General features: G+C 37.2%; 1 protein-coding gene across 2 annotated transcripts in view; it reads right to left on the reverse strand.

Moving 5' to 3' along the window:
• Window positions 1-1,135: 1,135 nt before the first annotated feature.
• STARD13 (StAR related lipid transfer domain containing 13) overlaps window positions 1,136-14,691 on the reverse strand; it is a 273,101-nt gene continuing 259,545 nt past the window's right edge. For both annotated transcript variants that reach the window (XM_049778753.1, XM_049778752.1), the window contains exons 9-14: window positions 12,920-13,130; window positions 11,347-11,461; window positions 10,279-10,500; window positions 3,322-3,539; window positions 2,375-2,551; window positions 1,136-1,603 (exon numbers count right to left, since the gene is read on the reverse strand). In XM_049778753.1, coding sequence (XP_049634710.1) covers window positions 1,486-1,603; window positions 2,375-2,551; window positions 3,322-3,539; window positions 10,279-10,500; window positions 11,347-11,461; window positions 12,920-13,130 — 1,061 coding nt within the window. In that variant the 3' untranslated portion in view covers window positions 1,136-1,485. The remainder of the gene's footprint in view (window positions 1,604-2,374; window positions 2,552-3,321; window positions 3,540-10,278; window positions 10,501-11,346; window positions 11,462-12,919; window positions 13,131-14,691) is intronic.

Raw genomic sequence — 14,691 nt, forward strand, 5'->3', positions numbered from 1 at the left:
TAGTTGTTGAATTTTAACAACAACAGCAAACTTAAATCCATGAGCAACTGATTAAGGAGAGTCAATTAGTTTAGTTGATACAATAATAAATAAAGTTGGATCAAAGGCATAGGTAGCTTGACTGGCTAATGAAGAAGAAACATGGGATTAACAAACCTTGACATTTTCTGAAACTAATTAAAGAATGAAATTTTGGTCTTAGGTTAAAACCCTGTCTTTCAGATCACAAAACTTTAATGATCTCTATCTTAACAGCGTCATATTTAGCAAAATACAATTCCCTGAAATTATAATGGTCCAAGACTCTTGAATAATCATCATCTCCCTTTGTCTGGTGTCCATAGTTAAATTCAGTGCATACATTCATAAGAAAATGCCAATTATCTATGGCCAAGTAGGCCATTGGTCAAATAACATTTAATAACATTAAGAAATATAGCTATAAAAACTTGTTAAAATACAGAGGCTCCCTTTGTCTTTGACTAGGCAAAGGCTGTTATAGTCAGCTCTAACCAATGGGACATATGGGTTCTATTTCAGTAACCTATGCTGATGTCAGTGGTCTGTGGGCATCAGCATCTGGCTGGGCCAAATGGCAAGTGTAATCTAGTATTAAATTTCCTAATTATTTCTCACTCACTGCTTTGCGTTAAAGAGGAGTAACTGTTCTAGAACTCACTTTCTCCCACACTCCATTTCTACCTTGTGAATAGTGCAAACCATCAGTTTTTAAGAACCTTTGAATATGGATTTCCTTTGGTTTGCTAATCTTTGGTTAGGTGTCAGGGTGGACTGAGAGGAAACATGAGTTGAACTTCAAATATTGCAGTATTCGCGATTATTTGCTTACCGAATAAAAATCGCATATTTGAAGGCCGGCCGCGGGCCACAAAATGTTGTATGGAGGGCCGCAACAACTCGGGGGCTGCGAGTTTGAGACCCCTGGCACTGTTATGGTGTTAGCAACAGATTCTGCTTTGATGGTGGAGAGAAGGGGCCTACAGCAATTTAGGAAAACCTTGTGAGGAAGGACTTGCTGAGCTGGATGCATTTCTTTTCCAAATATGCCACCATATAAAAAATTGTACTTTACATATATACAATAAAGATAGATATACACACATATGTACATATGTATACATATATTTATTTACAATTATGAATATGCTTCTTAGAAGCCTTTAAATAGCAAATTAGGCAACGTGAATTATTAAGGAATAATCCATTTAATTTTTAGCAATATAGATAAATGTTTTGATTTTTAAAAATACTCTATTAGTTAGGGATACAGCCATCTCCAGGAAGGCTAGGGAAGTTCTCATAAATTCTTCTGTGGTCAACTTTCCAACTTGGCAGTGTTCTCATTGTTAAGCTTGGATCATGTCTGGCACTCTCCTGCTTTTGCTTTCTCCTGAGCACACACTCTCCCACAAGTGCTTGCTTTCACGTCCTCTTCCCTGAGTTTGATGTCACACTGGGGAAAACTCAGATTTTTGTTTCGGGACCCTCAGCAATGAGGGGCTGAAAAGAGTTTCTAATTCTGGCCACTTCCGCTGCACACAGATGTCCAAATCCTTTGCTGTACCATTCTGGGGAGTGACCTCTGTGGCAACAAAGTAATCAAAGAAGTTAGCAATATCTTTTCCCAAATTAAAATAATCTGTCAAAGCAGACTGGTTTGTCATTTTTGTCATTGTCTCTGGTCCTTGTGATCAGGGAATTTGTCACTCGGTGGTCACTAGAATACTCAACACTAGATGCCACTACAGCTGGGCACCTCATTCTTGTAGCAGGTAAGTGGAGATGCCCTAAATGCCAAGGACTCAGACCATCTTTGTTGCATTCACCTGGTGCTTTAAAATGATACCAACTCTTCAGGGTAAAATAGAAAGCTGCATATAAATCTAAAAGCTACTAGATAACTTGGGTCATATTGAACTTGAGCTGAGACCAAAAATTCAGCTTAGCCTCATATAGGCTTTAAGTGAGCTTCTTGTTATGGAGGGTTGTGCAGTGTAGGGAATGGTGAAAGGGGAGAGGCATCAAGGAAACAGGAGAAGGAAAATTGCTTTTGCTCAACATCAACCATGTTCTGGACTGGCATTTGGGCCAGGTGAAGAACATGGATAAGAAGGCAGATTAAAACTGGACAAAGTACAAATGTTTGTGGGAAATATTAGAATTTTAGGAAAGGAGGGGAATTGGAAGAGAGAGGAGAAGAGGCATAACAAATTACCTAGCAGGGTTTATTCATAACAACAAAAGGGACAAGTATAGCAAAAAGAAGATATAAGGATGACAAATCAGAGCTCTGGTCAGTATGCCACTGAGCTGAGAGCCCCTGATGAGGTCACCAACATAAGCTCATACTTACTTCAGGTCTATCCTACAGATATGGGTCAGTCTTGACTTGCCAGAGCCACATGGTTCTATTAAGTACTGAGAATCCATTACCATGGCTCGCACGCCACCCAAGAGCTGGGCATCATCATGTTCCACAGACAGAGACACCAGGGTACACATTCCTTTGGGCAAATCTGTCTTCCAGGATCTGGGGCAAAAGATATCCACATGTCCGAGTTACTTATTAGTTATTAATTTTATCTCCCTAATAAAGTCTACACAAAGCAATACTTGAAGTGGGTTGTGTTCACTTCCCTATCACCAGTACCTCAACAGTTGCTGGCACAGGCAGTGATGGAACAATTACTCAAGAAACAACCTAAAAACATTATGATTTGTTTTGCAGGGGTGGGAATAAAGGTAGGAAGGAAAAGAATACAATTTGGGGAAAATCCAATCAGATTTAATTGCATAAAATGGTAGACAGTGCAACTGGTGAATAGCAATTATTCCCAGGCCCATGTTGTTAAGAAACAGATAACAGTATCCGTCTACTAAACTATATTTTCTATAATGAAAGAGCCCTAACAGAGCCTTGCAGAGTTGTAAATTGGGTGGATGAAGCAGGAAGAGGGGCTTCAATACAGCAACACCATTTTGAATTCGAGGGCAATAAGTGGTGACTTCCTGTTTCCCTGGGAGTCAGGACTTAACTCTGAAATTCTTCTTTTGTTTGTTTTGTTTTTGGGTCACACTGGGCAGTACTCAGGGATTACTCCTGGATCTATGCTCAGATTTCACCCCTGGCAGGCACAGGGGACCATATGGGATGCTGGGATTTGAACCACCGTCCTTCTGCATGAAAGGCAAGCGACTTACCTCCATGCTATCTCTCCGGCCCCAACTCTGAAATTCTTAAATCTGAAGTTTATATCATCTATCTTTGAAAAGAATACCTTAAACCCCAGTCAGGCTTACCTGAGTACTACAAAGTCTCTGGAAGGATGGGGGGCCATGCTGTTCAACACGTACTGATAGATTTCGGTTTGTCTGTCCAGAGTTTCCACAATCTTCCACTGCAAAAAATCCTCATCCCATAGGTGGCGCTCTCTTAGTACACGGTTCAAAACCACCGAGGGTGGGGCCTCCACCTCTACAGAAGCCTTCCACAACTTCAGAGGATTCCCATCTCCCACCTGAAACCACCAGAGAAATGAGATCAGCAGGTTTCAAAGGAAGTCTGTTTTTCCTCACAAGGTGATCAAAATGGATTCTTTGACAATTGATTCTTTGTACCTCAAATTTCAAAATTAAATGTCAATCCTTTAAGCTTAAAATGATAATATAGCCATTATAGTGATAATACAATTTAAACATTAATATTTAAAGACGATTTAAATATAACATTTAAATACCAATAAAACTATTGATATAATAAATGAACAGTAATAACCAATACAATGCTGACTATGGGCAAGGCACTATTCTTTTATTATTTATTTTTAATTTAAACACTGGTTACAAGGTTGTTCATAATAGAGGTTTTTTCTTTCTTTTTTGTGCTCTTTTTATTTAAACAGCATGATTACAAGGTTGTTCAGGCTACAGTTTTTATTTTTCACAGATAAAGTTGTTTATGATTGAGTTAGTATAACAACCTTCACCAGTGTACATTTCCTGCCACCAATGTCAACAGTTTCCCCGCTTACCCTCCTTTATGTCTTCTTCCCTCCCACCTGCTCTCTCTCTCTCCATTTCTCTTTCTCTCTCTCCCTCCATCTCCCATCTCTCTTTACTTTTGTAACATTGTAGTTTGTACTACTGCAAATGAAGGGGTGCCCTGAATGTCCTTTTATATTAGACCTTCTCTGCTCTAACTGCACTCTCCACTCTGGAAAGCTACCTACCATAGAATGATCCTCTTGATTTTTATCTTTATTGTCTCTGGATATCATCCCCACACTTTCTTTTATTTTGTTTATATCCCAGCAGTGAATGAGATTATTGTTTATTCCTCTCCTCCTGACTTATTTTGCTCTGCATAATACTTCCTATGTCCATCCATATATAAGCAAAATTTATGACTTCATTTTTTCTAATAACTCATAGTATTCCATATACTGGTATATTCCATATATGTTTCTTTAGCCACTCATCTATTGCTGGGAACCTGGGTTGCCCTCAGATTCTGGACATTGGAAATAGTGCTGCGATGAACATAGGAGTGCAGAGGTTATTTTTATATTGTGTTTTTGTGTTCCTAGGAGTAGTATTGCTAGCTCATGAGGAAGCTCAATTTCTAGTTTTTTTTTCATATTGTTTTCCAGAAAGGCTGGATTAGATGACATTCCCACCAGAAGTGAATGAGAGTCCTTTTCTCCCCACATTCTTGCCAGCACTGGTGGTTCTAGTTCTTTGTGATGTGTGCCATTCTCTGTGGTGTGAGGTAATACCTCATTGTTTTGATTTGCATCTCTCTGGTGATTAGTGGAAAAATGTGGAACATTTTTTCATGTGCTTTTGGACTATCTGTATTTCTTTTTGAGGAAATATCTCCTCATTTTAAGAGGATCAGATTTTTTTTTCTTTTTCATTTTTGTTCAGTTCTCTTATATATTGTAGCTATTAGCCCTTTACCATGGGTATTGGGTGAATAGTTTCTCACATTCCATGGGTTGCCTTTCTATCCTAGTTACTGTTTTCTTTAAAGTGTAGAAGCTTCTCAGCTTAATGAAGTCCTATTTGTTTATCTCTGCTTCCACTTATTTCCACTTCTACTTTGAAGATGTAGCTTCAAAATCATAGAGTGTCCTGCCTACATTTTCCTCTGTGTACTTATGGTTTCAGGACTAATATTAAGATCTTTAACCCATTTCAATTTGTCCTTTGTGCATGGTGTTAAAGAGAGGTCTGAGTTTACCTTTTTTATTGTAATAGATCAGTTTTCCCAACAGCACTTGTTGAAGAGGTTTTCCTCTTGTATTTTTACCCCTTTATCAAAGATTAATTGGTTGTATGTCAGGGGCTCAGTCTCAGAATAGTCAAGTCTATTCCCTTGATCTGAGGATTATCTTTATTACAATACCAGACTGTTTGGATTACTATTGTTTTAAAATACAATTTAAAGTTGGAGAAAATGTTGCCTTTTATTACAGTTGCATCATGACAAGAAAAATTTTAATATTTCCCAAGGAATATTTCACCAGAAGGCCTGCTGGGATGTTTCTCCCCTGCACGAATCATTGTTGTTAATTCTTTTAGAAATATTTTTGAGATTCGTGTTATGGTACTGACATTACATTTCCATCACATCTAATTGGCCTATAATTAATTTTCCCTTCTGATGTGTTTATTACAAGCATATATAACCTTGATTAAATTCCCCTAACCTGGATAATTTCAGCACCAAATTATAGACACTTAGAAACAATATTTCTTTTCTCTCTCTATTCAAATTGCCCTTGCAGTTTCTGCTTTTGGGAATTAAAAAGTTTGGCCAGGATGTAAAATGGGCTGTAGAACTTTTACCAGGTATAAAAACTGCATTTCTTTAGATGTAGCTCACCTCCTTCATTTTGACCTTTTAACAATGAAAATTCTTCCCTTATTCTCCACCCCCTCTTCTCACTAATCCCCTATCTGAGGCTAACCTGTCAGTAACTGCTTTGATATGTTAAAACTAATCTTATTTGTAACTCAGGACTCTTACTGCTTATCCCCTTAGCCAAGTGAATTGTTATGTATATAAAACAAGGCTACTGTTAATGTCTCAGTAGACTAGAAAGTATCTGTGTGACTGGCAATGTACCTCATCTATATCTGTCCTACATATTAAATATCAGAACACTGTTTCTTCCACATAGATTTGTGTGCTCTGATTTTTCTTCATATTTCACCACCCATGCATCTACTCTCCTCGAGAGAATTCAAAGAAGTTCTTTAACCCAAGAACTAGTCTGCAGCAGCCTTCCATCTTCTTCCCAAGATTGCTTTAGCTATTTGTGGACATTTATTGTTCCAAATGAATTTCAGGAGTTTTTGATATTCCTCTTTGAAAAATGTTATGGGTATCCTTTTAGGGATTGCATTAAACATGGAGAATGCTTTGGCAAGTATTGACATTTTAATGATGTTATTCATCCCAATCCAGGGTATATGTTTTCATTTCCTTGTATCATTTTTTATTTCTTGAAGCAGAGTTTTAAAGTTTTCTTTGTATAGTTCTTTCAAAACTTTAGTTAAGTTGACTCCAAGGTACTTAATTTTCTGAGGCACAATTATGAATGGGGTTGTTTTTGTAATGCACTTTCTTCTCTTTTATTATTTGTATGTAAAAATGTCTGGCTTGAGCAATAGCACAGCAGTAAGGTGTTTGCCTTTTACATGGCTAATCCAGGCTTTGGTTTGATCCCAGGTGTCCCATATGGTCCCCCAAACCAGGAACAATTTCTAAGTTTATAGCCAGGAATAACCCTTGAGCATCACTGGGTGTGGCCCCCAAACAAAAACAAAAACATAAAACGTCATGGATTTTTGAGTGCTGATTTTGTAGCCTGCCACTTTGCCATACATAGCTATTGTTTCAAAAAGCGTTTTTGTAGAGTATTTAGGATTTTCTAAATATCGTGTCATGTCAATTGCAAACAGTGAGAACTTGACTTCTTCCTTTCTTATCTGGATAACTTGATATCTTTTTCTTGTCTGATTGCTATGGCAAGTACTTCCAGTACTATGTTAAATAGAAGTGGTGGGAGGGGACAGTATTTTCTTGTGCCAGATCATAGAGGAAAGGCTCTCAATTTTCCCCCATTGAGTATAATATTTGTCATTGGCTTGTCGTAAATGGCCTTCACTATATTGAGAAAAGTTCCTTCAATTCCAATTTTGCTGAGAGTTTTTATTATCATGCATGGGTATTGAGCCTTGTCAAATGCTTATTCTGTATCTATTAATATGACTGGTGTTTTTTATTTTTCCTTTTGTTGATATGATATATTATGCTGATTGACTTGTGTATGTTAAACCATCCTTGTATGTCCAGAATGAACCCTACTTAGTATTGGTGTATGGCCTTGATGGGAGATTAGATCCTATTTGCTAGAATTTTGTTGAGGATCTTTGAATCTGTGTTTATTAAGGACAATGGTCTGTAGTTTCTTTATTTGTGGCATCTCTGATTTTGGTATCATGGTGATGTTTGCTTCAGAAAAACTATTTGGGAGTGTTTCTGTTTTTCAATTTTTTGGGAAGAGTCTGAAAAGAATTAGCAGTAGGTCCTCTTGAAGTGTTTGAAAGGATTTGCTAGTTAATCCATCTGGGACCAGTTTTAATTTTTGGGAAGAATTTTGATTACCACTTTAGTTTTCTTAGTAGTGATAGGTCTGTTTTGATATGCCAGATCAAACTTGGAAGGTTATAGGAGTCCAAGAGTTTATCCATTGCTTCTAGGTTTTCTTGTTTTGTGGTATAGAGTTTCTCAAAGTAGTTTTTGATTACCCTTGAATTCCTGTAGTGTCTGTAGTAATCTCTCCTTTTTCATTTCTAATTCAGTTATTCAGTTTCTCTTTCTTTCTTTGCGAGTTTTACTAGTGGTTTATCAATCTTGTTTATTTTTTCAAAGAACCAACTCTTGATTTCATTGATTATTTGGGTTGTTTTTTGGCTTTCCAGTTCATTACTTTCTGCTCTGAGTTTTGGTATTTCCTTCAGTTTGCCTATTTTTCATTCATTTTGTTGATCCTTTTCTAATTTTTTAAGCTTTTCTATTAAGTTATTTAAGAGGGCATTTTCTTCTTAAAAGACTATTAATTTTCCTCTTAATACTACTTTTACTGTGTCTCACAATTTCTGATAATTCATGTCTTTATTTTCATTTGTTTCCAAGAATCTTGGTTTCCTCTCTAACCAACTCACTGTTCAATAGAGAGTTGTTTAATTTCCACATGTTAAAGTTCTTTCTCAGTGTCTGTTTGTAATTCACTTCTAATTTCAGTGTATGATGATTTGAAAAGGTAGTTGATATAATTTGTATTGTCTTAATTTTATGTATGTATGTTTTTTTCTCTCTCTTTTTTTTTTTTTGCGGGGGCACACTCGGTCATGCTCAGGGGTTACTCCTGGCTATGAGCTCAGACATCGTCCTGGTTTAGGGGACCATATGGGATGTGGGGATCAAGCCAAGGTCCATCCTGGGTCAGCCATGTGAAAGACAAATGCTCTACTGGTGTTCTATTGCTCTGGCCCTGGGATGTATGTTTTGTGGCACAGCATTTCGTATATCTTGGAAAATGTCTCATGACATTGGGGAAGAATATGTATTGGGCTTTTTGGGTATGGAGAGCTCTCTATATATCTAGCAAGCCACTGTCTTTCATTTCTTCCTTTAGAGCCTGGTTGATCTAGTGACGACAGAGCAGTGTTAAAGTTGACCATTATTATTGTGTTGTTATTGAAATCTTCCTTCAAAGCTATCAGCAATTGTTTTCAATATTTTGCTGTCCCTCATTGGATTTACATATGTGTAGGAATGTGATTTCTTCCTGTTGTGCATGTTCCTTGATAATTAAGAAATGTACAACTTTATACCTTATAACCTTTTTAAGCTTAAAGCTTGTGTTGTCTGATATTAGTATAACCATCCCAGCCTTTTTAAGGGAGTTGTTTGCTTGAATGACTGACTGCCCTCCATCCTTTGACTTTGGGTCTATGTTTGTTCTGACTATTCAGGTGTATTTCTTGCAGGCAGCAGAATATTAAATTTAACATTTTAATCCATTAAATTTTAATCCATTAAGTAGAGCCTCCAGCCCTTCTGTTCTTTTAAAATTTGTTTTGAGTCTGTAAAGTTTCTGAGATGTTGTATATCCATAAAGCTGTATATCCTTACTTCAAATCTAAATAAAAGTATGGCTGGATTAAGTTTCCTCAGTGAAGCAATTCACTTCATTGAATTTTTCACTATATATCTTTTGTCAATCCTTTAAACTCAAAGTGATAATATTATCCATTATTGTGGTAATAAAGAAAATAAAAAATTTATATATTAATAACATTTAAATATAAATAAAAATATTAATATAATAAGTGAACAACAGTAATAAACAATACAATGCTGACAATGCTAAGCATTGTGTTTAACCTTTATCTTTTTAAATGTTGGCATCACACTTGGCAGTGCTTAGGGGCTAGTCTTTTCTAGTTGCTGGGAAGTGACTCCTGACTGGCTGACTGGGAGATACTACTGACTATACTTGGGGTACTCCCAGGTGAGTAATTGAGATTCATTTGTAGTGATGTTCAGAAGACCATCTGATTTTGGAATCAAACCTGGGTTTCACACATACAAATAACTATTTTCATTTGCTTTGTTCTGGGGTCACATTTGGCAGTGCTCAGGGCTTTCTCCAGGTTCTGTGCTAAGGACTCACTTCTGATAGGGTCCTAGAAACCATCTGAGGTGCTAAAACTGGAACTAGATCAGCTGTACGCAGGGCAATTACCCAATCTGTTGTATTATCTTTCTATCAGGCACCGTTTATTTTTAAATAATTCTGACTTAACAAAAATGCTATATGATATTAATAATGCAAATGAGAAAAATAAATTATAGATAGGCTTGAGACTAGCCTGATGTCACACTGCTGAAAAACAGGAGGGTCTGATTATCTAATAAGCCCTGATCCCTCAGTTTGATTATATGGAGGAGGGTCACTCTCTAGAGTGGTCTTTAACTAGTATGGTGAGTAGTACACTAGTACATTGTTGAAATATATACTAAGTTCTATAAGCTAAGAAGCTATTTTATTTTTTAATTTAATTTGCTTTAATTTTTGGAGGTGAGCTTAAAAAGGAGAGTAGTGATTTCAAAAATAAAATATATCCTTGGTGTTACATGTAACTCTTTGGGCTTAACTTTTTCCACCCCCCCAAAATTACCTTTTTGAAAGCAAGATCTGTATTGTCTGTGCTGGAACAAGTCACCCATCCTTTGAACTTCTCTTTGGCTTCCTTCTGAAGGTTCTGGACCAGCTGGTCCAGGTAAGTATGGAAAGACGCTCCACTGTCTTCTACCTGTGTTCCCAGTTCATCCAGAGTTGGAGCATGAACCTCAGCCTCCACATAAGAGCTATGGGATTGTGTGACCATCTCAAGTGGTACCTGAACCCATGGATGTAAGAAAAAAAACAACACAATGATAAATATTAAAATAAAATAATATAAATAAATAATAAAATGCTGAGATCACAGAGAAAACTAAACCATTTATTATATCAACCACCACAGCATAGGACAGGCAAGAGCTGTGATGCAGAAGATATTTTTCTATGATCTGTGATAAGGTGTGGGATAAGGAAGGAGAGAGTTAGAAAATAAATCCTTTCCTGAGGCTGTATTTATAATTCCAACTATGGCAATGACTTCTGATTATTTCTTTCCACTTTACATTTAACTTTTATTTTTCAGTTTGGCATAACATGTGTCCAGAAAAATAAAAGTCAGAAAGATCACATTTGATTTAGAAATTTCATTTCAACATTTTACCCACCTATAAAAATTTGTTTTTAAAAAAGCCCATTTTTTATCACTCAAACTGTGCTTAAAGTCTTATTTATTTACATTTATTCAATATATTAGGGGCTGTCTTCATAAGCTGGCAATTAGTCTGAGTAATAGATGGTTCAATATCACACACATACACACATACAGAGTCACACAGAGAAGTTGAACCTAATCAAGTTCTAAAGTAAAATCAAATATAACATAATTAGCAGACTGGCTTTGAATCTGGCAACTGAAGGTGATACAAATTTTTATGAAAATCATCATCACGGTGACCTCAAGTGTTTTTAACTGTCAAACCTCAGTTAAATAGCTAGTGACTCATATTTCTTGGAGACAAAGACCAGAGATATATAGAGTGTTATTGTCATTATACAATCATGAACAAACAGACATAAACCATAAATACAGCAACATTTCAACTATAAGGAAAGCAATGTTCACCTCAAAAAGTCTGTTGCATTCCATGATCATGTGGGCTAGTCCTTGAGCAGCAGCCAAATTCTCATTGAGGTCCTTTTGATCTGGCTTTCCAGTGGCATATTTCTTCTGTATGACTCTATAATTGAACGTGAGAGTCTAAGTGGATTCCCACACAATACAGAGCTCAGTATTATTTTTCCTGTTAAAATCCAGTGCTATCCAGATCCCAGACTTTCTCATTTCCAAACAGAAACAATGACCACACATCTTCTAAGTCAGGCAGAATCTAACAGTTCACAATGAGAAACCTTCGAAAAACATAACGGCAGAAACACTAGGGAAGATCAATCTGCTTTTCCAAATTTTGAAACCTCTTTACACTAAATTGCTGTGCTTAGGACCTTAGAACTGGCCCTTTTACTTTAAAGATTGTAAAATACTACCTTGTATACTTTATTCCCTGTTACTCTCTCTCTCTCTCTATCTCTCTCTCTCTCTCTCTCCCCCCCCAGGCTTTCTTGATCATAGCAGATATTCTCTAAAGCTATTCTGATTAATTCTACGAATCTGAATCATACAAATTAGGTTGTCTCCAAATATTTTGTGTGTGTGTGTGTGTGTGTGTGTGTGTGTGTGTGTGTATGTTGTTTTTGTGCCACACCCAGTGAAGTTCAGGGATTACTCATGGTTTTGCACTCAGAAATTGCTCCTGGCATGGGGGACCATATAGGATGCCGGGGATTGAACCAAGGTCAGTCCTGGGTCAGCCACATGCAAGACAAATGCACTACCACTGAGCTATCACTACAGCCCCTATCTCCAAATATTTTTTATTAGAAATTAAGGACTGGTAAATCCCCAAGTTGGAGCCCAGCATTATTTGACATCATGTCCAAAAATTGTTGCCAAGATCCAAATCAAGAAGACCTTTCTGGATTGGAGTAATAGGACATCAGGTAAGGCTTTTGCTTACATGCTGTGGCTGACCCAGATTCAGTAGCAGACATCTTATATGGTCCCTCAAGTATTATCAGTAGTGATTCATGAGTACAGAGCCAGCAGTAAACCCTTGAGCACCAACCACCATGTGTACCTCCCCCCCATAAAAACCCCAAACCACCCCCTCCCCAAATAAGCCATTCTCTGTTTCCTGCTGGTGGTTTCAGTTTTACATTTTACTTTAAAGGCCTACTTCTTTTGAGTTGATTTTTTGTACATGATTTCATCCTTCAGCATGTGGTATAGGAAAATGCCTTCCCAAAGTGACTTTCTTTTCCCTCTTGCATATTTTGGCAAGTTTGTCAGAGATGGGTTGACCTTAATTGACCAACAAGTACCTGAAAAGGTGCTCAGTATCACTAATCACCAGAAAAATGCAAATTAAAGCTATAAAGAGCTATCAAAAAAGAGAGATGGTAAGAATAAGGAAAAGAAATAAAGAAAGGAAAGAATGTAGGAAAGCAACAAGCAAAGAAAAAGAAGGTAGGAAAACAGAAAGGAAGAAAAAGGGAAGAGAAAAATAGTATTACATTTTTCTTAAATTAATGAGGAAATTTTTGGTTTAATATTATTGCCATTGATGAGAAAAACTCACCTGGGTGAGCTTTCTTTCTTCAACAAATTAAGATGAAACAGGGAAGGGGCTAGACACACAGCCAGGTTCATGGGAGTCATCTGGTTCTCCTCTACCAAGTTGACCACATCATGGAGGAAGCACAGCAGTGTCTGTAGAACTTCCCTGCTCTCGTCAGCCAGCAGCAGGATGGCAGCCTGTACTGCCTGCAGCCTCTGCTCTTGTGGAACATCTGCAGAAAAGCAGGTGGCCAGTCATGGGGAGAGCTGTCACAGAAAGAGACAACTGGGAGCAATCCAGTGCTCCCTTCCTAATGGGGTGGAGGTAACACTCTCAGAGACAATAAGACCTGTATCAACATCCATGAGGACATAGCTAATGGCATGTCAAGACCTTCCAGCTGTGAGAGGAAGAGTTGGACCTGGAGTCATCAAGGTCTAAGTCATCAAGGCCTTGTTTAGAGGAGGTGATACTGGAAAAGAACACTCTGTCCTGCCTTTTCCCCTTATAAGCAGACCACTTGTTCAGCAGGTGGCAGACTAACTGCTATTCTGCTGGGATAGAAGCTGGTGACAGGCTGCAGTTAAAGACAGTTGTTTTTCATCTAGCTCACTCTCCCACTAGACAGCATGTGAAATGCCACTCAGGCCTCTGGGTGCTGTAGATGAGATTTGGGAATCATTATGGCAGAGAACAGTGGAATCATCTGCCTGCTTAGTACAATAAACTCAGAGGATCAAGGAATAAAAATGTCTAGAAAATATTTGCCTTTTGATAAGCTTCTGAAAACTTTTACCACCCCCATATATAACTGGAACAAGCAAAATATTTTGTTCAAATAATGTAGCTCAAACCTTTCTTCCTTGTGCTGAAGCAAAAATAGACATTAGTAAGTAATGACCTCAGCTTGCAAGAAAATTCTATAAATTCAGCCTCAATGAACTACTCTTAACTAAGATGCTTTAGATAAACGTTGAATGTACAACATTCAATGTTGATTGTCAACTTTTCTATGTGACCCTTTGAAAATAGTTATATGTCAAGGATATGTGTTGTCTCAATATTCTTTCTACTCATGGTTCCTTTTATTCCTCAGAAAATGACTTCTGTTTATTATAGCCTGCAAAAATTGCTTGTAAAGGTCAATTATTAATCCCTAAATTCAGCCTTAATGCTGGATTCTATTCTCACTGAGATTTCTGTTAATGCATTATCCATTGTGGTTCCAGCCTTTCTTGCTATTAGGAGTCTGTATTAGATCTATAACTCTTAGTAAGGTAACTTAACTGCTGATACTTTGGAACCACTTTGGATAGGTATGGGTACCTAAAACTCAAAAGCCAATTCAAAAATCAGTTCTGAACACCTCCTTCTCACCCTCTTTTGAATCCTCCTTTCCCTCTCTGCCATTCCATTCTGCAAGTTATGTCTTAAAAATCAGTGATTTTTGATCCCTTAATCACTTTCCCTTCTGTAGACCCACGTATGTAAAACATTTTCATTATCTAACATCCAATTCTAATAAATAATTTGAAGAAAGTCCAGAGCTAAAAACAGAATTACTTTTTCTTGGGAGAATTTGGAAACACTGACTCTAGAATCTACACAGTAAACATATAATTCTAGTTTAATTGCTGGAACTTACTGAGGCAATCAGTGATTAGTTTCTAGACCCTTTGTTTTGTCCAGTGAAAGACATTACCAGTTTAATTTTTATGATTCAAAGAGGAATTATGATGCTTATTTACTTTGTAGCAGAGAAAAGCTAAGCAGTCAACTCAATAGTCACTTCC

The sequence above is a fragment of the Suncus etruscus genome, chromosome 8, assembly GCF_024139225.1.
Source record: "Suncus etruscus isolate mSunEtr1 chromosome 8, mSunEtr1.pri.cur, whole genome shotgun sequence".
NCBI classification, from domain to species: Eukaryota; Metazoa; Chordata; class Mammalia; order Eulipotyphla; family Soricidae; genus Suncus; species Suncus etruscus.